The sequence below is a fragment of the Heterodontus francisci genome, chromosome 38, assembly GCF_036365525.1.
Source record: "Heterodontus francisci isolate sHetFra1 chromosome 38, sHetFra1.hap1, whole genome shotgun sequence".
Classification (NCBI taxonomy): domain Eukaryota; kingdom Metazoa; phylum Chordata; class Chondrichthyes; order Heterodontiformes; family Heterodontidae; genus Heterodontus; species Heterodontus francisci.
In genome coordinates, this window is record NC_090408.1 from 14070674 (window position 1) to 14097972 (window position 27299).

Genomic DNA, 27299 nt, shown 5'->3' on the forward strand with positions numbered 1-27299 from the left:
TCTGTCCTTTGTGTCTGGAAACTAAGTGACTGCAGAATTCCACCTGTCATGGTTTTTAGGAAAGAATAAATACTGCTATAGTTGAAAGATGTTCAGAGAGCTTACTGTCCAGTTTGTTTAATGTTACTGAAACTTGTGGCAACTCTTTCAGATGTTGTCCATTAACAATTTTAAACTGAGTTTATCTGCATAATTCTCACAGAACAAATGAGTATTTCCATCCATTACTATGCTGTAAGTGATTAATCAATAATAAAATTATAAATTATGTCCCCACGTCCTGCATCCCTCCCACCAGGGTCCAGTTCCTAAGTCCTGACCAGCCCCAGGGTTTCACTCCTATCTCCTATCCTAGATAAGCCTGAGTCACACATCTCCCTTTCATTCCTATCCAGCCCAGGCCCAAAGTTACCTGACATGGATGTTCCAGCAGCTCGCAGTTGGGATAGTGCTAATACAGGCTAAAACTCCAGATGCAGCATGACAGAGAGTGACAGATCTTTGGATACTAACAGACCGGGGTATACGTAGATCATGCGGAAAGGTGGAGTTGTGGTAGATAATCAGCCATGATCTCACTGAAGGGCGGAGCAGGCTTGAAGGGCTGAATGACCTTCCCCTGCTCCTATTGCTTATGTTCTTATGAAGGCGACAAAAATGGCTTTCAACCCAGAGCCAAATGCATCTTACCCCAGCTCATGGTTTCCCCTCCTTCCCATCAGCTCCCTCCCTCCTACATTTCTTTGGCTACCTGAGGATCAGAATCTCAAGTCTTGTTCCAATGAAGTGAAAGGAAATGAGTGAGGAAAAAAAAGACACCGAGGGAGAGAAAGTGTGTGAGAGGCATACAGAAAGAATGAGGGACATACTTGAGAGTGAAGATAGAGAGAATGCGAGCCTTAGAGAAATAGGAAGAGGCAGAGTGGGTGACAAATATGCAGATAACAATGATAATGAGTGGAAAATGCCTGACATCCTACAGAAGGAATGAAAGGAAAACTGAGGAAGAGAGAAAGAATAGGAAAAAGAGAAAGAGGGTGCTAGAAAGGAAGAAAGAAAAAGTAATTATAAATTGGGCAAGAGAAACAGCTACAGGAAAATATTTTTAATGTCATGCAAGGTTCAATAATATGTGTATAAAATATTGAGACGAGAGGCCTTGATGGAAAGGAAAAGATTATTTGACTTTTTTTCCATTGAGCCCATTGTAAGGAACAAACCACAAGGCAAGTGCCAATTTCTTACTAAATCCATGTAAAGATATCAATAATGAAAACTAAATGTTGAAAGTTCATATTATAAAAATATTATGATAATAAAGTTATTCATTTAATGTGCTTCAAATACTAAACATCCTCTTCATTTTACAGCAGTATTTAGCAGATGAATTAAAACATATTAATGTTTATACAGGAATCTGAAAAGACATTTTGAATGTAATATGATCACAAATACATTATTTCAGAAAAAAATCTCACTTGGAACAGGCCAATTGCATTTAATTTCCTTACTGTGTGTTTTCCTCTTGTTCAGTTCTGCTGAAGTATGTACCAAATTATGTTTACTAGTTGTGAACAAATTTTTGAACGTGAGATTATGGTATTGATAACTTTTTAATGAATCTTTAAAAATTCATCATGCTTGATTTGTGTTTTAACAATTCCTAAGGGCCGAGTTCGTCTTCCGCGAAGACTCATTCTGCTTGCAGATCCCCAAAACATTTGAGGGCTCTGTTCCAATCTATGCATGCATAAAAGTGTTTATCTTAAATAGTGGGAAACAATTTGTGGACCAAAACTGAATGCATTTTTAAAGAGATAATATTAAAATGTTTTTGCTTGAGAAATCCTATTTTCCTTCAGTGCCATGGTATTAATTTCACAAGAGTAAAAAATAATGTCCGTGTCCAACAGCTAGGCTGTTGTGTAGAATTTGAAAACCAACTCCACGATAATACGTAAGAAAGGTTTTACCCAGGAGACTGCTGGATCAAGCACATTCCGCTTTCCTAACCCCTGTTCTGCAAAGATGTCAACACTACCCTTCATAAAGGCATGATGGACACCATCTAGGAGAAGGGCAGCAGATGCATGCAAACACCATCAGCTCAAAAATCCCATACAAGCCACCCACCATGCTGACATTTTTCACCATTCCTTCATTGGCACTGTGTGAAAATCCTGGAAAACTCAATCGAGCAGACTGCAACAGTTCAAGAAGATGGCACACCACTGCCTTCTCAAGGGCAACTAAGAATGTGCAATAAATGCTGGACTTGCTAGCGAGGCCCATAGTCCAAGAATGAATGAAAAACTATCCTGCTGTTGGTGTAACTGTATAACTGTTGTAATATTGCATTTGCCAACAAGACTGAAATATTTCCCATATAATTCATTGGATGTGAGGTATTTGCTTTTGGGACAATCTAAGGATGTGATAAGCTGTTAGATAAATGTAGGTTCAATACTTACATATTTTAGTTTTCAGGTTATAGCAAGTATGGCAAAAATAAGTATTTATGGTTATGATGGATTATTTATTGGATTTTTAAAAATTCTTTCATGGGATGTGGGTGTCACTGGCAAGGCCAGCATTTGTTGCCCATCCCTAATTGCCCTTAACAACTGAATGGCTTGCTAGGCCATTTCAGAGAGCAGTTAAGAGTCAACCGTAGGCCAGACCAGGCAAGGATGGCAGATTTCTTTCCCTAAAGGACATTAGTGAATCAAATGGGTTTTTACAACAATCGATGATAGTTTCATGGCACCATTACTGAGACAAACTTTCAATTCCAGATTTTTTTAAAATGAATTAATTGAATTTAAATTCCACCTTTCCGCACAGGATTAAAGTTAGGCAAAGAGAGAGAACGTTACAAACTGCACAAAATATACCTTATAGTTTGGCATATTGGCGGTATTAATATGTATCACTATTTGGTTCTTGTGGAACAAAAACGTGGATTTAATATACTAATGACTGTCCAGCAGTATCCAAGATAGCTGTGGTAGTTTTCTGATAAAATTGCTTGGAACTGATTCATTCAATTCAAACATCCTGTATGGTTCACATACAGGGATCTTTATAAAGTAACACGTGTGATTGATAGATAATATTGTATAGAAAACATCAATCAGGTTTGGGAGTGGGGTAGGGCCTTTATTCTTTGAAAACCCTTTGACAAACAAATCCATAGCCAGGAACTGTAGGCTGTACCATTTTATGTTGGTCTAAAACTGTCAGGTGTACAAACCCAAGTAGGGCTCCTTGGTCGCAAGCAGCCATATAAGAGGTATCTTAATGTGTTTTGAGAGGCAGCTTTACATAGATTATCCACTCAGGACATGCATCGTTGCTATTTTGACATAGATTACTAAAAGCATGTAAATAATGTCAATATACAATTTTTACATAGGTAATGTTCTTTTACCTATTTCTTATTAAATCTGTTTGCTAATGAGCCACAGTCTGACATTCTTCTGCCTACCAAAAGTGAGGAGATTGTACGATTGGCACATGCTATATGAACAAATCAGTGTTGCTACATTTACCTGGACATTGAGTATCAATGTGAACACATTTATTTTTAATGGACATTGGGGTCCAACTCCCATAAGTGGACCTATCTGGTGTAATTACCCAAAAATACAACAACATGCAGTGAAGTAAGCACAAGTTTTATTCTCTAACCATATTAATTCGTAGGAAAGTTGGCAAAGTGTGTTATATGGCTGTAACACAATGAAGCAGTTCTAATCATGTCAAATAGTAGAAGCCAAGCTTGATTAGTTTGTTCAGACATAGGAACCCTGAGACTGCAGTTGAGCCATCACATAAACCGCAGCCAATTTTTATTTTATGTAACATATTCAAGAAAGTGAGCAATTTTGAACTTTGGAGGCTGGCTTACAAGGGGGAATAGGCATCCAAAGTATGGCTTTGGTAGAACCAAAGATGATTTCTTGTTTAAGGGTTTACCTTTTCCTCCTCTCCCCCTTATAGCTACTCTCCAAATCCTACCCAGGTCATTAATTATTCCCAGGGTTCTCCGAATCCTGTTCAAGAGTGGTCCAAAATGTCTCATATCATTGATTTTCCCTCCCTGCCTAAGAATCATGGAGGAGGAACATAATTATTATGCTGTCATGGACTGTGTGGGTGGCTTCCACTTTCCACCTCTCAAAAAAACCACATTGTGCTTTGTTTAAAGTGCTTAGTTCCTGAGTGCTTTAAGTGTCAAATAAACAGACAAATGACAATTTTTCTCATAGGTTTTAAAAAAAGATAACTGTTTATTAAACCAACCCCAGAAAATGTTTGCTACCTTACCCACTCATACAGTCACACACATCCACACTGAGATGAGGAGAAATTACTTCACTCAATGTGTTGTAAATCTTTGGAATTCTCTACCCCAGAGGGTTGCGGATGCTCCATTGTTGAAAACTTTTAAACTGGGATAGACAGATTTTTGGTCTCTCAGGGAATCAAGGGATATGGGGAGCAGGCGGGAAAGCGGAGTTGAATCCTAAGATCAGCCATGATCGATTTGAATGTTGGAGCAGACTTGATGGGCCATATGGTCTACCCCTGCTCCTATTTCTTGTGTTCACATGCACAAGAAAAGATAGAGGGGAGAGGGAAGTATGCAATTAGAGTGTGATTGCTGTAAAGAGAGTTCACTTTGACACCTTCTTGGTTTTCCAGGAAGAACTTTTAACAGCGTTGCAGGCCTGAATGTTGCTCGTCTTGGAACTGAAGAAGTGTCACAGGCTCCTTTAGTTAAAACTCAGGCCAAAATTGGTGGTGGAAGTCTTGGTTCAATTTCTCAGATGGGGATTCTTCAAGGTCACCTTGCAGTCTCGCTGCCTCAGTGGCTGAAAGAAGGTGCTGGCAGGGCTCCTTGCTTAGCTGGATCAATCTCACAGCTTCTCTGGCTGGAAGGGCTTTCTGTCACACCCTCTCAGAGAAGTTATATCTTTTAAGGTAAAAACTAATCAGATTTTCGTTTCAGTCAAGTGACTCAAGATGTTCTCCCCTGGGGTGATCATACAATGCCCCAGGATGTGGAGATCATTGTTACGTAATGCCATTTGTATGTGGTCTATTTTGATAAATAGGTGTTATTTCACACCTATTATTTCACACCTATTATCTTGGCCTTGGCTTTGAAGTCAGTCTGTCTGCAAAAGCCTTTGCTAGCCCAGGTTTTGATGATAGGAATCGTTAGCATGGAATGGGCTGTTTTACATGTCTATGTGCCTTCTTAAGGTGATTCCAGATGTTAATAATGATCCCGTCTCCAAACATGCTGATTGGCAGTGCAGGAGAGGATCACCTCACCTCTCCCTCCATGTTGCCGGTTTGCAAAGTGTTGATTTTCTTGTAACTTAGTTCAACAGTTTACTTTTATTTCATAATTCCACTAGTTCATTTCACATTTCAGCATTGTTCCTTTCTGTGAGTGTAACCTCCCCGCAAAAGGGAAAAAATGAAATACCTTGGTATTTCATGTTTTGTTGTTTCTTGATTGACAGAAAGATGTAGGATAGCACACATCTGCACGCATTCATCCCATGCATTCCTCAGATCTTCAGTCATGATTCTTTCATAAGTTTCTGGTAGTACAGTGTTTAGATTCTGGGCAGTACATCTGCAACTCCCAGCTATCTGTACAATTTTCAAGTTGAACAGCTGGAGAAGTAAGCTCCGTCAAAATGGTCTGGCAATTTTAACTTTGAATTTTTCTAGGAATGTTAGGGGGTGTGGTCGGTATAGATTTGAATATCTTGTGTCCGTTATTTACATAGACTTTGTAAGGTTGAAGAGCGAGCAGGAGTCCCAATGCCTCCTTCGCTATTGTGGAATATTTGCGTTGTGTTTAGTTCGTTTTTTTGAAGAATAGCCAATTGGCCTCTCGAGGTCTGAATTGTCATTTTGGAGTAAGACCATTCCTACTCCGACATCGCTTGCGTCAGGAGCCACCTTAAAGGATTTGTTGAAATTTGGGGATTGCCAATACAGGGTCATTTGTTAAAATTGCCTTCAATTTTTCAAAAGCCATCTGGCATCTCTCTGACCACACTACCATTACATTTTTCTTTAATAAGTCAGTTAATCACAGAATCGTTACAGTGCAGAAGGAGGCCATTTGGCCCATCGTGTCCACACAGGCTCTCTAAAAGAGCAATTCCCCCACCTTCTCCCCATAACCCTGCACATTCTTCCTTTTCATGTAACTGCCTAATTCCCTTTTGAATGCTTCAATTGAACCTGCCTCCACCACATTCTCAGGCAGTGCATTCCAGACCTTATCCACTCGATGCATGAAAATGTATTCCTCATGTCACTTTTGCTTCTCTTATCGAATACTTATATCTGTGCCCTCTCGTTCTTGATCCTTTCACTAGCGGGAACAGTTTCTCTCTATCTACTCTGTCCAGATCCCCCATGATTTTGAATACCTCTATCAAATCACCTCTCAGCCTTCTCTTCTCCAAGGAAAACAGTCCGAACTTCTCTAATCTATCTTCATAACTGAAGTTCCTCATCCCTGGAACCATTCTCCTGAATCTTTTCTGTACTCTCTCCAATGCCCTCACATCTTTCCCAAAGTGCAGCACCTAGAACTGGACGCAATACTCCAGCTGAGGCCAAACTAGTGTCTTATACAAGTTCAACATTGCTTCCTTGCTCTTGTACTCTATGCCCCTATTAATACAGGATACTGTACGCTTTATTAACTGCTCTCTCAACCTGTCCTGCCCTTCAATGACTTATACATATATACACCTAGGTCCCTCTGCTCCTGCACCGTCTTTAGAATTGTACCCTTTATTTTATATTGTCTCTCCATGTTCTTCCTACCAAAATGAATCACTTCACATTTCTCTGCATTGAACTTCATCTGCCACCTGACTGCCCATTCCACCGACTTGTCTATGTCCTTTTGAAGTTCTACACTATCTTTCTTACAGTTCACAATGTTTCCAAGTTTCGTATCATCTACAAACTTTGAAATTGTGCCCTGTACATCAAGGTTTAGGTCATTAATATATATCAGGAAAGGTAAGGGTCCCAGCATTGATCCCTGGGGAACTCCACTACAAACCTTCCTCCAGCCCAAAAAGCACATATTTCCCACTACTCTTTGTTTCCTGTCACTCAGGCAATTTCATATCCATGTTGCTACCGTCCCTTTCACTCCATGAGTTACAAGTTTGCTCACAAGTCTGTTGAGTGGCACTGTATTAAATGCTTTTTGAAAGTCCATGTACACCAAATCAACAGCATTGCCCCCATCAACACTCTCTGTTACCTCCTCAAAAAACACCAACAAATTAGTTAAACATGATTTCCCCTTAAGAAATCCATGCTGGCTTTCCTTAATTAACTCGCATTTGTCCATGTGCCTACAGACTTTTTCCCGAAAGGGTGCAGCTAGGGTGCTGAAGTTGGAGACAAATTTCTGTAGAAACCACACATCCCCAGGAATTACATGATTTCCTTCTTAGTCTTGAGAATGGGGAAATCTATCAGGGCTTGCACTTCTGCTACCCTTAGCAAAACCTGACCTTGGCCTACAATGTGGCCTAAATAGGTTACTTTTGCCTTAGTGAACTCGCTCTTTGCTAAATTGGCCACTGGATTAGCTTGCTGTAGACCCTTAAAGAGTTCTCGTAAATGGTTCAAGTGGTCTTCCCAGGTATCGCTGTAAACTAACAGGTCATCCAGGTAGATGACACAATTGTTTAAACCAGCTACTACCTGGTTCATTAGTCTCTGGAATGTTGCTGGGACGTTCTTCAAACTGAATGGCATTACCTTTCCATTGAAATAAGCCATTAGGGGCTGCAAACACGGAGATTTCATTTGCTTGAGTGGTGATGTGAATCTGCCAGTATCCTTTCAATAAATCGATTTTACTGATGTAGGTGGAGTTTCCTACTCAATCAATATAGTCTTCAATACAGGGAATTGGGTATGAGCCTGTTCGGGTTACTGCATTAAATTTGTGGTAATCAATGCAAAGTTTGGTTGATCGGTCAGGTTTGGGGACTAGTACAATGGGTGAACTCCAGCTGCTTTGACTGGGTTCAATTAAATCATTGTCCAGCATATATTGGATTTCTTCATGGACCTGAGACAATTTATCGGGGCTCAGTCAATAAGGGTTGTGTTTTATAGCTGGGGCTCTCCTACATCTAGTTCATGTATAGTTAGAGAGGTATGACCCAGTTTGTCCCTGCTGGGTATTTCCAACACATTTTGTTTTTAGATCAAATATGATATCCTTAAATTAAATTTAATAGGAGGAGATACAATTTGAGAATTTTCTGGGCTCCCTTCCTCTCCTAGCTTGACTTCACTAGTGTTGTCTTCCTCCACTTTCGCACTGCCTGACATACACTCACTGGTCGATCTGGTTCCCGACTGTTTTTTTTAGCATATTTATGTGACACAGTCTTTGCTTTTTCCTCCAGTTTGGTGTGTTAACAGGTAGCTCATTTCACTGACTTTTTTCCTACACTGTAAGGGCCATTAAATCGCATTTTTAAGGGTTTGACCTGCAATGGTAACAGTACCAAGATCTGGTCCTCTGTTTTAAATTCTAGAGCTGCAGCCTTTTTGTCTGCCTGCCTTTTCATGTTTTTCTGAGAGGCTTTCAGGTATTCCTTTGCTATAACACAGCCTTGAAAAAGTCTCTCACGAAAAGTGGATACATAATTTAGCAACAAGGTTTCCTCCCTTTGATCTAAGAATCGTTCCTTGATCAATTTCAGGGGGGGGGTGGCTCTCACCTCATGTCTGAAAACCAATTCAAATGGACTGAAGCCTGTGAATTCATTTGGCGAATCTCTGGTCGCGAACAGAAAAAAAAATGCGAACCCTTTATCCCAATCATTGCCTACATCAATATGCCCTGATCATGGTTTTTCCGGGTTTAATGGTATCATTCCAGAGCCCCTTGTGACTGTGGATTGTGCTGATGATTTCATCTGTTTGATAACAAGGCTATGTATGACTTCTTGGAATGTTTGGGACATGAAATTAGTTCCTTGATCAGATTGAATTTCTTTGGGCTGTCCGTATCGGGTGAAAAACTGGGTCAGCCCCTCGACTATTGCTTTAGTTGTCATTTTCCTCAAGGGTATAGCATCTGGGAATTGGGTGGTCATATTGGAAACCTGTCCTATTTTTGGGTAGAGGTCCTACGTAATCGACCAGAACTCTGTTGAAGGGTTTCTCGAAAGCAGGGATGGGAATCAATGGAGCAGGTTTGATTACAGGTTGTGGTTTCCCAACAGCCTGGCAGGTCCTATAAAATTTAACCACATCCTTGTGGATTTGAGGCCAGTAAAAGTGTCGGCTTGTCCATCCCTGGGTCTTTCAAATACCCACGTACTCATCATTTGGGATTTCATGGGAAATCTTGAATATGTCCCTACGATACTTAGGGGGAACTAAAATTTGGTGGGCCACTGTCCACTCCTCCTCTGCAGGTCACTGCGGAGGTCTCCATTTCCTCATTACTAGCCCATTTTTAAAGTAGTAGCATTCAGACACTTGCTCTGTCTCTGCCTCAGAACAGGCGGTCTGAGCTATTCTTCATAAATCAGGGTCTGCCTGCAGGGCTTCAATCAGGAAGGACCCACTGTGCACCTCCTTCTCCTCTCTGAAATTACCGAAACAAGTTTCAGCCAGCCAGACCAGACGGTCATCTGGCTGAATTACTGGCTCAGCTCGCTCTGGCAGAGCTTGCTTAGCCATGGACCTGTTTACTACACAGTCAGGGAATATTCCTGAGACTTCCTCCTGTATTTTTTCTGTCTCCTTGGCCTCCTTTGGCTGGTCTAAGACCACTGGGGCTGCTACCATGCAACCTCCAGCCAATCATCGCCTTGCAGCAAATCTATTCCGGCCACAGGCAGACTAGCAACAATCCCTATTGTAATTGGTCTGGAGATCAGGTCACACTGCAGGTGGAACCAATATAGGGGCACAGATATGTACCTGCCTTCAATGTCTTTTACCAGAACCTTCGACTTTAGCGAGCTCTCTGGTGGAAAGGTCATGCCTTTATCCAGCATTAAAGATTGAGTGGTGCCTGTATCTCTGAGCAGGACAAAGGACTTGCCTGTCTCATTAGAGGGTTCGGGGACACCTTTTCATTTGAAACAAAATCCTGGTAACCCTCAGGAATTTTTTCTGTTTCTGCCACACCTATGGTGGTAATCTTTGAGGGGTCCATTTCCGTGATTAGGGCCACAGGCCGGTCTGCCTTGCTATCTGCTAGGACACCCTTTTCTCTGCTAGCCTTGTGAACTCCCACAAAACTCACTGGCTTCCCCTTCAATTTCCAGCAGTCAGCTTTCACGTGCCCTGCTTTGCTACAATAGGAACACACGGGTCTGTGGAAAATATGACTACCTTCTGCACTTTCTTTCCTGACTTGTAGAGATCTTCCTGCATTCTCACTTTTAGTTTCCCTTTCACTAGCACCCCATCTTATGTCACTATCCCACTTTCTGTCCTTCCTGGACCTCTGGGAATTATTATGGAAGAGTAAAGGGTTTACGTGTAAGCTCATAGGCATCTGTCATTACAGCAGCTTCTCTCACCCTTATAGTCCCTTGTTCCTCAATACGGCTTCTTACGTTAATGGGAATGTTATTTTTAATTTTTGTTATTCTTTCATGGGATGTGGGTGTCATTTACAGGTCAGAATTTGTTGCCCTTTCCTAGCTGTCATTGAACTGAGTGGCTATTTCAGAGGGCAGTTAAGAGTCAACAACATTCCTATACTTCTGGAGTTACATGTAGGCCAGACCAGGTAAAGACAACAGATTTCTTTCCCTAAAGGAAATTAGTGAAGCTAATACAATTACCTCTCTCAAATTTTCATAAGAGTTTTCTAATTTCACAATGTTCAGCACTGATGATTGCAAAGTGTTCAGCACCATTCGTGACTCCTCAGATGCTGAAGCAGTCCGTGTAGAAATGCAGCAAGACCTGGACAATATCCAGGCTTGGGCTGATAAGTAGTAAGTGACATTTGTGCCACACAAGTGCCAGGCAATGACCATCTCCAACAAGAGAGAATCTAACCATCTCCCCTTGACATTCAATGGCATTTCCATCGCTGAATGCCCCACTATCAACATCCTAGGGGCTACCATTGACCAGAAATTTAACTGGAGTAGCCATATAAATACTGTGGCTACAAGAGCAGGTCAGAGACTAGGAATCCTGTGGCAAGTAACTCACCTGCTAACTCCCCAAAGCCTGTCCACCATCTACAAGGCACAAGTCACTTGCCTGGATGGGTGCAGCTCCTACAACACTCAAAGCACCATCCAGGACAAAGCAGCTCACTTGATTGGCACCCCATCCACAAACATTCACTCCCTCCACCACCAACGCACAGTGGCAGCAGTGTGTACCATCTATAGGATGCACTGCAGCAATGCACCAAGGCTCCTTAGACATCACCTTCCAAACCTGCAACCTCTACCACCTAAAATGTCAAGGGCAGCAAATGCATGGGAACACCACTACCTGCAAGTTCCCCTCCAAACCACACACCATCCTAACTTGGAACTATATCGCTGTTCCTTCACTGTTGCTGGGTCAAAATCCTGGAACTCCCTTCCTGACAGCACTGTGGGTGTACCTGCCCCACATGGATTGCAGCGGTTCAAGAAGGCAGCTCACCACAACCTTCTCAAGGGCAATTAGGGATGGGCAATAAATGCTGGCCTGGCCAGCGATGCCCACATCCCATGAATGAATAATAAAGTTTTTTTTTAGAGATCTTAACCAGCAATCGAAAGCCCATGTGTTTAATTCTCTCAAATTCGATAAAGGTTCAAACAGGTCTTTTCCTAATAGTTCTAAATTTTTGATGATCGGCTTCAGGGGGCTAACTCAAATGCATTCAAAATAGCAGTTTTAGTTTGTTCCTAATTGAAAGAACTTTCCGCCAATGACACGGAATGGGCTTCATGAGCTCGCCCCACTAACCCGCCTGATAAAAGGAGGGTGCGATATTCTTTTGGCCATTTTAACCCGGTAGCAATTTTCTCAAAACAGATAAAATACAACTTGACCGCTTCCTTATTAAATTTCGGCCCTAGTCGTGAGAGTCTCATAACATCTAAGCTATGGTCCAAATTGAGGCCAATATTTGAATTGCTGGTAGCATCCCATCCTTGCTCCTTCAGCTTGTCTAACTCAAATTGCCTCGCCGCTGCCTCCCTTTGCATCTCACTTTCCTCTTTTTCCTTTTGAAACTCCAATTCCATTTTTCGCATGGCAAGTTCCTTGTCTGCATATATTTTAGCTAGGGTTATCTTGTCAGATTCATATTCCATGCTTGCTTCTTCTGGTTTGGTGCAATTTTCAAATGACTACCTATATTCTTAAGGATCTCAGGTTTCTTTACTTTCTGCCTGTAAGATACTCCCACCTGGGTAACTACAGGTTTTAAGTCTTCAATACTTAATTGATTTAAGGCATCTCATGATACCTCTCCCTGCTCCAGAAATGCTTTTGTGTCGAAGGTGGCCATGCCTTTAAGTGTTTTAGTACTGTAAAGAAGAAAAGAATACAAGAAAACCTGCTTATTTAATCTTTACAATTATAGGGATCAATTTCCCTCCCATTTCAAAATACTCGTCAATCTAAAGTTTCAAAATCCCGGCTCAAGAGACCCCAAACTATTACGGACTGTTGGGAAGTGGGGCATGGGTGGCTTCCACTTTTCACTTCTCAATTGACCGCAGATTGTTTTTCTTTTTAAAAATAATGTTTCGTCCCTGAGAGTTTTAAGGGTCAAATAGGCAGACAAACGACAGGTTTTCTCGTACGTTTAAAGAAGAAAGATAATTATTTATTAAAACAATACCCAAAAATGTTCACAAACTCACCCACTCATGCATTCACACACATCCACACACACAAAAAAAAACAGAGAGCAGAGGGTAGCGTGCAATTAGAGTTTGATTTTTTTTTAAAGAGAGCTTACTTTGAACCCTTCTTGGTTTTCCAGAAGGACTTTTTAACAGCGTTGCAGGCCTGAATATTCCTTGTCTTGGAACTGATGAAGTGTTGCAGACTCCTTTGGTTAAAACTCAGCCCGAACTTGGTGGTGGAAATCCTGGTTCAATTTCTCAGATGGGGACTTTTCAAGGTCACCTTGCAATCTCTCTGCCTCAGTAGTTTAAAGGGGGCGCTGGCAGAGGTCCTTGATTAGCTAGATAGATCTCACAGCTAGAATGGCTTTCTGTCTCACACTCTCAGAGAAATTATGTGTTTTAAGGTAAAAACTAATCAGATTTTGGTTTCAGTCAGGTGACTCAAGATGCTCTTCCCTGGGATGTTCATACAATGTCACAGGATGAGGGGATCATTGTTACATAATGGCATCTGAATGCAGTCCATTTTGATAAATAGGTGTTATTTCACACCTAATATCTTGGCCTTGACATTGGAGACAGTCTTTCTGAAAAAGCCTTTTCTAGCCCAATTTTTGATGATAGGAGTCATTAGCGTGGAATTGGCTGTTTTGCATGATCGACATATGGGGTACGGGCATATTGAATGCTCACAATAATAACAGTAATTTTTACCTTTGTAGTTTTTACTCAGCATTTGTTGTTGTAATTCAAATAAGTTCTGTAACAGGCATTGAGTGCATTGTCTATCAAACTCATTCCATTCACAAACCATGTACAACATATCCTATTGTAGAGTCTACCCTACCCCATCTATTTCATCTGCTGAGTTAAAGTGCTTCATACAGTGTTTCCTACATTACAACAGTGACTACACTTCAAAAGCACTTCATTGGCTGTAAAGCACTATGAGATGCCCTGAGGTCATGAAAGGCACTATATAAACTCAAGTCTTTCTTTCTTCACAATCGCTCCCAATCTCCAAAGGCAGTCAAGCAGAGGTCCAGAATGTCCACACATCATTGCTTACACTTCACAATTCAGCTTCAGCTCGCTGCTCTGCATGAACACTATTCATTCTCCATCTTTTGCTCCAAAACTTCCATCCGATGTACTGCATTCAGTTATGGATAGTGGAGGGCCATTGTGTTCTGTGGAGAATTTGACTACATGGTATATGGTTATCTCTATCACATCTAATTCTACATCCAACCAGTTATTTATTCAGCTCCTTTTTTAAGGAAGTAGGCAATGTCAACCTGTATTTGCTCACAATTTGATCCACACATCTACCACTTAACTGAGAAAAATTGTTTCTTGCAATCCCAAATCTCAGTTTGTACAGGTTAACACTAATTCTGTGTTTACAGTGAAATCAAAAAAACCTGCTTATATTCATGGCGTCTATTCCTCTCAGCACTTTAATGACATGGATTTCATTTTCCTTCAATTTTCTTTCTTCTAATGAAAGCAACTTTAGTGCTTTGAGTTTTTTCTTTTAGATTGGGCTCAAATCCTGGCATTAACTTTGTCACTCTATACTGAACCCTTCAGTATTTTTTTTTGAAGGGCAGATGTCAAAAAACTGTGCATAATATCCGAATATAGCCTCAAGTTTGCTCGATATGAGAATAACTTCTTTTGATGTGTAGCGAAATGTCCGTGAGTTGGATTTGATTCTCTTTTGTGATAATTGCTTCCAGCTAAAGTCGAGCTATTTAGGAGTGGCCAATAATCACAAGCAAGAAAGATAAAGAATCTCCATTCACATAACACGTTTTACAACCTTGGAATATCCTATAATGCTTCAGAATCAATGATTTGATATTTTAAAAATATAGTTGCTGTTCTGTACATATAGAAGCAGTCAACTGGCAGATAATGTCCTACAAACAGCAATAAAAATAAATGATGAGTTAATCTATTTTTGGTAGTGTTGGTTGAAGGAGGAATGTTGGTCAGGATATCAGGAAAACCTCCTCACCCTATTGTTATCTTTTATGTCCATTGAACAGGCAGACAGCACCTCAGTTTCAAGTCTCATCTGACAATGCAGCACTCCTTCAGTACTACATTGAAGTGTAAACAAAGATTATATGATCAAGCCCTTCTAAGTCACAGGCAACAGTGCTACAATGGAGCAATGAACACACAGGGCTGAATTTTACATATCCGCCATCGAGATAAGCAACGGACGTAAACTATGGCGGTCCGCCCGCGCGGATCACTTGTCGCGCAGCTGCCGTGATATTAAATGTGGCAGCTCATTTAAATGGCCAGGGCGGACCACACCCCCCGATCACGTGGAGGGGGTGGGTGGTCCGTCCCCGGCAACGGCGTCAGGCACCATTGTGCAAGCACCAACACCATTTATAAAGGCCTTCAAGCCCCTACATTTAACTTGAATTGTTAAAGAAATAGTCACTTAGAATTTATTCAATCAAATTAAATAAATGTTTCAAGCCCCTCTCCCACCCCCCTCAAATGACCAAACAATTCATTCTTTGCCCTATACCCCCCAAAATATTTACCTTGTGCACCTGACCTTCCCCCACCAAAGTTCACAAACTTTAACCTTTAATGCAATTAGTTTTACCCCACTCCCCCACCCCCCTGCACTGAGAAACTTATCTGCTCCTCCCACCCCACCAATGTTCTGCCTTACATTACCAGATGCAGATCCCGCCACAAGCCCCGATGTCAGGGCGCTGTAAAATCCAGCCCACTGTTTTCTTCTCCACACTGTGAGAAAATTTGCTGTTTTCCATTCCAGTGTACATTAGATTACATCAACATTATTCAAGGATTCTTCCTTCAATCAGCTTGGTTGGTCCAGATATTTTTGAATGCTAATTATCTTCATTATTTTTGTTGCCTGGCCATATAGTTTGATATCATCAGTAATTGCTCATGATTATTATCAGAAGTTTTCTCCTCCAGATCATTTAGAATAGTTTAAATAGTAGGGTATCTGAAATGGAACCCTGTTCAACTTCTAATCATTGCCCCTCAGACAGAATTATGTCCAAATTCCACTATATTCTGCTTTCTATTGCCAACTCAGTTTTCAGTCCAGCTAGCTAATTTGCCATTAACTCCATAAACCTTAGCTTTGACTCTCACAAAGAATTCTGTCAAAACCAGCTGAAAATCCAAGTAAATTTACGGACAGTGTATGGCCTTCATCCTCTAGTTTGCTTATCTCCCCAAGTGCCACCCAAAATAGGTAACATATGACCCATTACAGCAAAATCCTGCTGACTATTCCTTATGGTTTCAGTGCTCTTTAGACTCATACTGATCACATAACTTTGAAGATGACAGTTGCACAGTAAATTATGCTTATAAGTTAAGGAATAGCAAAACTTACATAATTACCTTAACAATAAAATCTGCGCCTAATGGGCCCTGCATCTTCAGAACTTCTTTATCAGAACTTTTCTGAAACTCGACTGTGGTATTCTCAATGACAGATGTTCCTGAAGCATTTAGGTTGTGGTCTCCTTTACGTCCTTGAAGAGTTTTTGATTCTATATCTGAAATAAATTTGTTTCAGATAGTTATACATTTGTAACCTTCCAACTTTGTTCGACATGTTTTCCTTAACAAACTATGAAATGTTCTTTTTTCACAGATACACTAAGCAGTTACAGTTTTCTAAATATGTTCATGGAGTAATGTTGATAGATCATAAATTAATGGAAATTCACAAAAGCTCAAGCACAGTGTCTGTAGAATGTTGGATTCTCTGCCATAGCTTTGGTTCGCTTCAAACTTTGAAAGTTCAACACTTACATACAAGTAAAACACTACCATCTCCTCATAAGGGGAAATAATTGTCCAAGCACCATGGCCTTTTGAGAGGCACGCCATGAGCTACTGCGCGGCGGCTCAAGATAATACGCCGGTAGGGCTCTGCCCAACCACGTGGTGGGGCCGGCTCTGCAACGCCAGCAACGGCGTCAGCTGACTGTGCACAGGCACTGGCGCCATTTTTAAAGGGCAGACAGCCCTGCAACTAAATTTAAATATTTAAAACCATACCCCACTGCAGTACACTGCAATAAAAAATATTGCTCCTTCCCCCCCCAATAACACTTGCAGATAATAGTTGCCCTCTCCCCCCACCTCCAAAAAGACTTACATGCAAGACTTGACCTCACCCCCCCACAAACTGTTCAAAGTGCAGAGGTCACCGCTTCGTCCCCTCCCCTACACTCTTAATGCACATTTAACCCCGTACCACACCACCCCCCTGCACCCCCACCCTCCCGATATTACACTGAAAATCCTAAGTACCCACATTCCCCACCTCGCTGGTGGTGCCAGCTTTCCCTGGACGGGAAAAGTGAAGGCGCGAGTGCCAGCTGCTGCTTGGAAGATCCCGGGCAGCAGGCAAGATCGCTGACAATTTTATTCAAATGTATTCATTTTCTTAATTTACATATTCAAAATTGGGTCCTGTCGCCCAGCGGGAGGTGGGGGGAGGGGGTGCGCCACACGCCTCGCCACCACCGGGAAGATTGGGCCCGGCACTCCTGGTGTCAGGCTCCATGGTGGGCCGCTGCTGGTACAATCTTCCGCCACCACCCCCCCACCCCCCCAATGGATCCCAACGTTGGGACCTCAACAAAATCCAGCCCATTGTGTGGAAGGGCTTGCTCTGAATTGGATTTGTAGTTTGGACGACTCAAAACATTAATATTATGAACAAGGTAAGACACACAAATTAAAAGAGCACTAGCTCAGAAAAAGTATTCAGGAACTGGGTGTGAGTTTTCGATGTAGACACTTTCACTTTTTTTAGGGAACATATTCTATAGACAAACAATTTTTCTCACTCGTTAATTTCTTCAAATAGAAATATAACAACTGGTAGTGAAATCCTTTAGAACTACATGAGCAGAGCACATCAAATATTACAGTCCTGCAATGCTTCCTGTTGTGTCATTAAGACAATTACACTTTTGAATGTATATAAGGTGCTTCAGATAGCTGCCTTCCAGATAAATTTGAACATAGTCCTGTGTATGTTAGCCCAAGTGGTAGCTAATAAACAAATAGAATAGGCTATGACCTATCTGTTGAGAGAGGGGGTTACACAAAGAAAACATTCCATTACTCCAATCCCCAAATGTATGCTTGTTGATAGGTTAACCCAAAGATTTTCCTTCATGAGAAATTGATATTCTAGATTGCTGTTTAATTTCCTTTGGGAATCCATGAGGAAAAATGCAAAGATTTCCTTCAAGAGATGAAATCGGTGGTGTAGAAAGACTAACGGGGGTGAATGACCTTTTCTCATTCCTTAGGGGTAATTTTAACCTAACCCACCTAACAGGAAACTGATGTGATTGGTTCATTCCTCCCATTTTACATCACCCTCACTCCAGCCCCATGTTACTTCGAAAAGTAAAATAGGCGGCTGATCAGATCCTGTACGTTTTCTGCCGGGATAAAATTAAAATTCGCACCCAGTTTTCTTATTTTAGATCTGAACTATTGCTCAGATTTTCATAAATATTTTGTGCTACGTATCGTGAAAGTTAAACTTCACTACACATCATTTAAGTGACATTTTTTGCCTCAATTTAAGAAACATGAGATAGTGCACAAAACTGTATGATTTCCTGAGACAGGTGACAAAAATCAAACAATTTTATTTGGGAAAACAATGAATGGAGTTCAAAAACTGCTCTGCCCTATCTACAACAACAACTTGTATTTATATAGTGCCTTTAACGTAACAAAATATCTCAAGTGCTTCACATGAGCGTTATAAAGCAAAATTTGACATTGAGCCACGTAAGGAGATATTAGGGCAGATGGCCAAAAGCGTGGTCAGTGAGGTAGGTTTTAAGGCGCATCTTAAAGGAGGAAAGAAAGGTAGAGAGATGGAGATATTTAGGGAGGGAATTCCAGAGCTTCGGGCCTTGGCAGCTGAAGACACAGCCACCAATGGTAAATAATGTTATAATAAACTAAAATTCTTCTGTGGCGCATGCACTCATTTGAAAACTGCTCTGTAAACATTTCCGATGGAATCTGCTACATTAAAATATCCAGTTAGCATTCCCCATCACGCCTGTAGGTGGTGTTTTGAATTGGATGTCTCATTTTAATCTGATCAATGAGCTGTCACAGTCCCTGTCATGTCAGGATCAGCTGTATCACCAAGTATAGCTCTAGAGTCTGATGATCAAAGCTTCTTGCCATAGCTGCAGCCTCTTCAGTTGTAGGTAAATTGCTTTCACATTTTTAACCGATTAAGTTTACTTTCAAGTATTTTATTGATCTCTGTTCATGAAACTTCTGCATTCCACTCATCTAACGTGAACATAGTGTTTTGGAGCAGTACACACTTGACAGGGTTGATTTTAACTGCCTCTGTCCTGTGTAAATGGGGCAGTAGTAGGCTGAATAGGAAGTTGCGTTTTTATCATAACATTTATGCTGGCACTCAGATCGCTTCCATCTTGACTTGGGTCCTGAGAATGCTGGCCAAAAGACAGTGGGATGCCACTACTCACATGCAAATTGGGGTTGAAGTAAGAATTTTTAATGTTGCTACTCTACCCTGGGCTTATCCAGGTGCCAGTATAGTTTTTGCTGCAGCTGTTGTCCCTCAGACCTGTTCAGCCAGTATAAAAAAAAAAGGATAATCTGACCATGAACAATGCCACATGCAATTATGTACCAAAAATCTCTCTAATTTTGTTTGCCAAAACAGTGAAAGAAAGTTGGGATTATACAAGCCCCTGGATTCGAAGGACTGATAAAAGTCTGCTAAAAAAAACTCTGAAACCCCAGATTCAAGGTTTCTGTCAACAGCTTTACTTTCCAGATGACTTTTGGGAATTTGGAATCTGTAGGGTTTTCCCAACTGACAATCTTGCTAAATAACAATTGACAAGCAGAAATTGCAACAGTATGAACTCTCAAAGAGTCAAGTGAAAGCTCCTGGTTCAACATTTAAAATTAAACAAAAGTTACTAGGATATCACACCCCACTTATTACCCTCACACGTGCATTGAAACTACTTCCACGAACCATTATGAAGTTTCATAGTAGAGGTTTTTCCAGATGTAAGATGTGTTGAGAGGAAATCCTGCCTTACTAAGTTGGCCCTCTTAAAATATGTGTGGTCAACTTTTTACACCTGAGTTAGGCAGGTTCAAAATTGAAAGTTCAATTGATACTAAAAGATAATGTTCACTTAACTGGCTCAGATGGAGGGCTGGCTTCTTGGAGACAAGCACCACCCCTTGCAGACATGGCTCCCGACACCAATGAGAGACTCCACACTGCTGCGGTGGAGAGATACAACACCAGCCACTGAGCTACAAGAGCCACCATTGAGCAGGCGATCGGCACGCTGAAGGGCGCTTCCTATGCCTGGATGGATAGGGTGATGCCCGGTACTACGACCTGCAAAGGCCAGCTCCTTTCTTTGCTGCTTGTTGTGCTCTGCACAACTACCTACCCAATAGGGGGCAGGCCAAGCATAACGGAGGGGGACTTTAACAGGATTCCTCCTCGGACCATGAGGACGCTGAGGACCTACAACAGGAAAGGGGCATAGGAGGGCAGATGGGACCCAGGCGCTGCATGCAGGGCTAGTAGTGAGCTAGGGATGTATGGCAGTGGCTTATCAGACAAAGGCTCTCTGCTCCATGGGAACCGACATAAGCTCTGCAAGCCACATATTATCTTCACTCACCTGCTGTGTGGCAGTCCACATCTGCAGCATCCCTGTATCAACCATTACAGGCAGCAGCTGACTGAGCCAATGTCCATGACACTGCATCTGTGGAGACGCTGATGAGTAATGGTGGCATGGCAATGATGTTATTGCATTCGTTGGCTCTCCTGAAGGGCCAACGGTCCAAAGGGATGTGACATTGGCGCTACATGCTGGCACATATCATTCACACAGAAAAAAGGACACACGGGTTGGTGAGAAACATTTAGTGAAAGGTGTATTTACATTGCTGTGACACCCGTGCATTCCCATTTGTGTAAGTGTGTTCTCTGGAAAAGCTTGCAAGTGCCCCATCAAGGTGCAATCTCTGCACTAGCAGCCTGACTGGAGGAATGCTGCTGATCTGATTACCCCTTTGGCTGTGGATGACTTTGGCGTGCATTTCCTGTGTGCATGAGGCCTAGAGGGCCCCAGCTGGCTGGGGGAGTGCTCATTCATCCCCTTCCGGCATTGGACCCTTCAGTGCCGAATGGCCCCCATGGCTACTCACCTCGTCTGCTATCTCCAGCCAGACTACCTAGTTCAGACGCGAGGACCTCTTCTTACCATCGCTGGTGAAAAGGACCTCCCATCTTGCCAGTACAGCCTGGAGGAGAATGAGCAGGGAGGCTTCGCTGCACTGTGGGGCCACTCTGGAGTAGCCTTCTGCCATCCTCAGCTTTTGGTGTGGTCCTTTAAATGCAAAGGTAACTCCACCATGTAACTGCTCTAACTTCTGGCTGCAAGGTTTGTTTTGCATATGTTTGAAAACCAATGCAGGACTATTGAGGAAATCTGTGCTGTTGTCATGGTTTTTCAACTATTAGACATCAATGTATGTTCACGAACACACTGCTTTCGCAGCAGCTGATCATAGTTATTGGTGTAATATTTCTAGTTGGCAATGCAGCTAGAATATGAACATATTTTCCTGTTTTTTAACATTTTGCAGTTGCATGTATTTTCACATAACAGTTAGCAGAGAAAAAAATACAGATTGCAAATGCATATTAGTCTGCAGCTTTTCACACTCAGATGATTAGAAGCCCATAGTATGTAAATATTCTTCAATTATAATTTTATTTCTGTTGTGTATTTGTCTTTTATGGTACATTTAAGTCTCATCCTGGAATGTGCAAAATTAAGATTATTCATCCAGGTGCCGCATGCCTACAAAAAGGAATGCTACACTTGAGTGGGAGAAGAGGATCGCAACTTCACAGGACACTGAGATACAGCAGGGAAAGTATGTGGCAGCAAAGCGGAAAATGCTGGAGAACTCAGCAGGTCAGGCAGCATCTGTGGAGAGAGAAGCAGAGTTAACTTTCAGGTCTGTGAACTTGGTCATATTAACTCTGCTTCTCTCCCCACAGATGATGCCTGACCTGCTGAGTTCCTACAGCACTTCCTGCTTTGCTGCCAGATTGACAGCAGCCCCACTCTTCAACAGGTAAGTATTTCTCTGACAGCTATCAGGAAGGAGGTGCTGGGACGCTTTAAATAGGGCCCCAGCACCTGCTGCACAGCTGTCAAAAGGCTCCTCACTGAGCCAGATGTCCCGCCTCTCCCCATGGAATATGGGGGGGGGGTGGGGGGAGCGGCTCGAAACAGTGATGCTAATGAGCCCCTGTGCAAAATATCGTGGGGGCTCGGCAGTGACTGCTGAATCTGAGCACTCCACCGAGTTCAAAGGGCGCTGCCGCAGAGTGTGGTGCCCAAATAAAATTCAGGCCAATTTCTTAAAACTCTGAAAATGGTTTGATACAAAAATGGCAATGCCTTCTTCACTCCATCTCACAAAGAATGCTTAGCATGAGAAGAAATTGAAAGGGAAAACATACAGCAACGACTCATTCAAGAGATTAGTAGATGATAGAGTGTTGTCATGGCTCCAAAATCACAATCTTGGTAATTGCTTGTTCTCGGAGGTATCCCAGTTACCAGCCATATTTCTCAAAAATGGAGCATGTGACTTCGCCTGATGAATCTACACAAGGTTGGACCTTGGTCTTGTTGACTTTGTCTGCCACAACTTTCTCTAGCCTGTTGAGGTCTAGCACTGCCTCCCGTTTTGAATTTCTGTAAATGTCAATACAAGTCTGGAGCTACAGGTTGGCTGCTTTGTATGGTGCTGAACCCTGTATGATCTTAACTTCCAATCTCTGCTTGAAATGTGATCCGCAGAGTGAGCTGTTGAAATGTGATTTGCTCCCTGCACTGATTTCAATTTCCCAGGTCCAGGAATGGGAGCAGCAACTGACAGCTTTCATTCACAAAACCATTTCCCCCTTTAGCTCCTGCGAACTTGCAGATTTAAAATTCAGCACACTTAGATTTCCAGCTGAATCAGGATGGTTCATTATAATTGGTGGACTTAGCTTCGAAGCTCCCCTCCCCCCAGCTAATTTCCTGAGTACTCAACTTCAGTAGCACAAGCTCTACCTCATGGGAGCAATTTAAAAAGTCAACATTCCTGCAATTTCAGCTCCTCAGCTGCGAGTAGCTTTGCCTTCCCCATTTCTTGAATACGTTAATACTTAATAAGTACAATTGTATTAGTTGGGCATCCTTGGATCCTGAGGAATAACCATGGTGCTCCATGCTTGCTTGAAGATCTGGTGATACATTATGAAGCATTGCCACACTCTTGGCACAAGGAGAAAATTACACAATGTTCATGGCTGCACACCTCCAGTAATTCAAGACAACTGTAAATCATATTGGCAAAATTAGGCCATTGAACTCCAGGAATACTTTTGACAGACGAGAACATTTAACTCACTTAGAACGTAGAACATTACAGCGCAGTACAGGCCCTGTACAGAAGAAAAGTGAAAACCCTCCTTTATGATGGGTTTACATGCATGTTAAGGGAATATATTATTCCATTCTCAGAATGATTTGTTTTTATTTATATACAATTAATATATTCTATAGTCTTTCGCCATTGAAAATATTGGATGGAATTTCATGGTCTCCTGTGAACAGCCTTCCCACTCCGCCACCAATTGAGGCCCTTAACTGGGTAATTAACCCCTAATTAAGGGCCTCTTCTTGTTCAGTCACAATTACCCATGCAGCAGGCGGCCCTGCCGCCACATGGGATGCATGGCACGAGAAACCGTGCGGGCTGCTTCCAGGCCTTTGGGGGAGGTGCGGGGGTCCGTCATTCAAAGGCACAGTGCCTGAATGAGGGTCCCGGCCTCGGGAAGGGGAGTTGCTGCTGAGGACCACCCCACTGCCCTTGCTGCCGACCCCCCTCCTCCCTCCCTTGTGAGCCCCCCCACCCCGGTAGACCCCTCCCTCCCTGACCTACCTTAAGCTTGGTTCCAGCGTGCTCCTCATTTTCTGGTTGCTGCAGCTACAGCAGCAGCCACTGCCTCCGTGGTGGCGCTGCAGCTACCAGCCTCTGATTGGCCAGCAGCTCTGCAAAGCCGGGACTTCTGGCAATGGGTCCCTTAATCCAACGGAAGGCCTGCTGCTGTTCAGTTAAGTGCGTGACTAACACTAAATTTGGCAGACCTTCTCTAGAAGAGGGGACGCAGGGATCTTGGTGTCGATCTCCCTGATGTCGAGACCCCCCAGCATAAAAATTCCCCCCATTGACTCAAGTCCCTTTGAAAAGCAACCTCGAATGGTTAACTAACCACCTTGTGAAATTGAAGCTTAGAGCCTCTGTGCCCAAAATATTGATCAGTAATCTAGGGGTTGTCTATTGTTTCCTAAACCATCAATCACAGGAATATAAAAAGAGATCACTGTAGTCCACTAGCTAATCCCGGTGAAATCAATCAGAAGTATTAATTTTATTTACATCGCCTTTCTTGAAGTTTTATACTTACATACGATTTTTCTTTTTTTTTTCTTATTTTCTTCCTTTATCCTCCCTCCCTTTCTGGAAGATGCTCTTACCTTAGTTAAGCAACTGCTTTGTCTCTTTCAGACAAAGTCTGTTGTGTGAAAGGAAATGTGCAGATGTTAAATGCAACTGGCTATAACAATGTACTCAACTGAAGGCATAAGTCATTCCTGTCTTGTCAATTGAAGAGACAGGCTGAATAATGAAGACTGTGCAGCTAGGGGGGAACTTGCACTGGTGAACCATAGGAAAGCTTCTGTGGGGGGGCCTGTGTACATCACAGCTCTTCAGCTGGAGTTGGGGGCAGGTAAAATGATCCCAGCAATATGAACTACATGAAAACCTCAAAGTAACAAATGCCAATGTTATGGACTGACTGGTAAACTGAATGCAGCCATCATTCAAAGGAAGTGGAAGCCCATGGGAACAATTCTCTATAAGGCAGACTGCAGGCCATTTCTACTTTATCTGCAAAACTCAGCTAAACCCCTATTCCAGGTGTTTATATCTTCTGTTCACAGCTGATCTGTCAAACAGACGTTACCAAAACTGGGATTAGATATTTTACATGAACTACTGCCTTTAGTTTCTCTCATTGACACTGAATTACAAAAATGCCAACCTCTGATATACACACAGGCTATAAACAAATGGAACAGAGAGGAGAAAAAGACAAAGAAAGGAAAAAAATAGGCACAAAGTAGGGGGAAAAGAGAACACAGAACACTATTCTTGAAGTAAAATATCTACTAAAAATGGGACATGGATCTGAATAACTATTACTAAATAAAATTAAGTTACAATTATGTCATCACAGTACATTGAACACAGCTTGATAGGCAGATTAAATGGCAGCAATGATGTTGTGTACAAACAATAATAGACTTATTATTAGAACATGATTTAATTGAGATTTTCTTCAGGGATAAATTGGGGTGCAATTTAATTTTGTAAAAACAAAAATAACTATTGAAATCACAGCTTTAATACTAATTCTGTGCAAGAACATGTTCCTTCAGGCGCTGACGGTATGAGCAGTATAATGGCAGATACATACTAGATCCAATTACAAAGTACTCTTGGAATTAGCTATGAACATAGTGGTTTTCATTTTTACCCAATGATACAAACTCCAAAACAGTGTAACTTTATTATAATAACTGACATTGACACTCAACTTGGCTGCACTATTAAAAAAAACCCACCATATTTACAGATACAAACATGTTTTTGAAAAGATTGCTTCCATACTTCGTTTACACATTTGCCAGATAAAGTAGTATGAACGAGGCCACATTTAATGACTTACACAAACCAGATGATCATATTGTAGTATTTACAAACACACACATACAAGCCAATAAGCACCTGCAATATCATATACATTCCGATCACTACATTTTCTAACACTCGTCTATATCTTCTGTTAGATCTTTCAAATAAAAAAGTAGCACAAATGCAAACTAATTACTTGGCAGAATGGACAGCATCATAGAATTTGATCATTAAATCACTCAGAATACAATGTCATAAAAGTCATTCTAATTCAGTCTCAGTAATATTTTTTCTTAAAACAGGGCATAACAATTCTGCTTTTATAAAGCTGCAGAATCTCTAACTCACCCAAACAACACATTTCTCTATGAAATGTGGAAAAGTCTAATAAAAAGGCAGAAACTAGACTGATGAAACTAATAATATTTTGAAAGATCCTTTCAGCTGCAGAAAGTTAGAGCTCAGAAGTGATGAAAATCTATCTATAAAAAAGCAAACAAAACAACCAATCTTTCCCATGTCATTTTTCCCTTTCACAAGCTCAAATATCCAAGTCTGATTTTTTTTAAACATACAACTATTTTAATGGCATATTTTATAATGACATGATTAAACTCTTGTGTCTTTCATCTGGCTATAAGAGCAGGCATGCTTCATTTTGGTTATATTGAGGATTTGAAAGCAATCATTGCTTACCAAAAACTTTATTTATTTTATTCAATGCCTACATTTTTAAGGCAATAATACTAATGATGGTGCCGTTTTAGGTAGTGCTCAACCCAGCGGTCCATTTGCTTGCATTGGTCAGTGATTGTGTCCCCTGATTTAGATTTGAGGGGGGCGATCTTCTTGATGGTTGGCCCAAAGCTCTCTTAATGCCATCATACATTCCTCTGATGTTTCTGGTGTCTGAGGCCAGCTGAATATGACTGCATCGGTGTTGCCGGTAGTCATTTGCGCAGCGCCTGGCTGTTCTTTGTGCAGCGCTTCTGGCTGTTTTAAGTGCTATGGATGTTAACTCGCTGGGGGCTTTCTCGTAGTTCAGCAGTGCAATGTGCTTAGCAGCTAAGACACTGACATGGAACACAAAAGTCCGAGTGTATCAAGCCTGTGTCCTCAGTACCTTGCTCTATGACAGCGAGGCCTGGTCAACGTATGTCAGCCAAGAGCGACGTCTTAATTCATTCCATCTTCACTGCCTCCGGAGAATCCTTGGCATCAGGTGGCAGGACCGTATCTCCAACACAGAAGTCCTCGAGGCGGGCAACATCCCCAGCTTATACACCCTACTGAGTCAGCAGCGCTTGAGATGGCTTGGCCATGTGAGCTGCATGGAAGATGGCAGGATCCCTAAGGACACATTGTACAGCGAGCTCGCCATTGGTATCAGACCCACCGGCCGTCCATGTCTCCGCTTTAAAGACGTCTGCAAACGCAACATGAAGTCCTGTGACATTGATCACAAGT

General features: G+C 41.9%; 1 protein-coding gene across 5 annotated transcripts in view; it reads right to left on the minus strand.

The window, feature by feature from the left end:
- Positions 1–27299, minus strand: part of adamtsl3 (ADAMTS-like 3) — a 723872-nt gene that overhangs the window by 235497 nt on the left and 461076 nt on the right. For all 5 annotated transcript variants that reach the window (XR_010969700.1, XR_010969699.1, XM_068017734.1 and 2 more), the window contains exon 9: positions 16335–16492. Coding sequence is in view for 3 of the 5 variants with exons in the window: in XM_068017734.1 (XP_067873835.1) it covers positions 16335–16492 (158 nt within the window). In the remaining 2 variants the exon portion in view is untranslated. The remainder of the gene's footprint in view (positions 1–16334; positions 16493–27299) is intronic.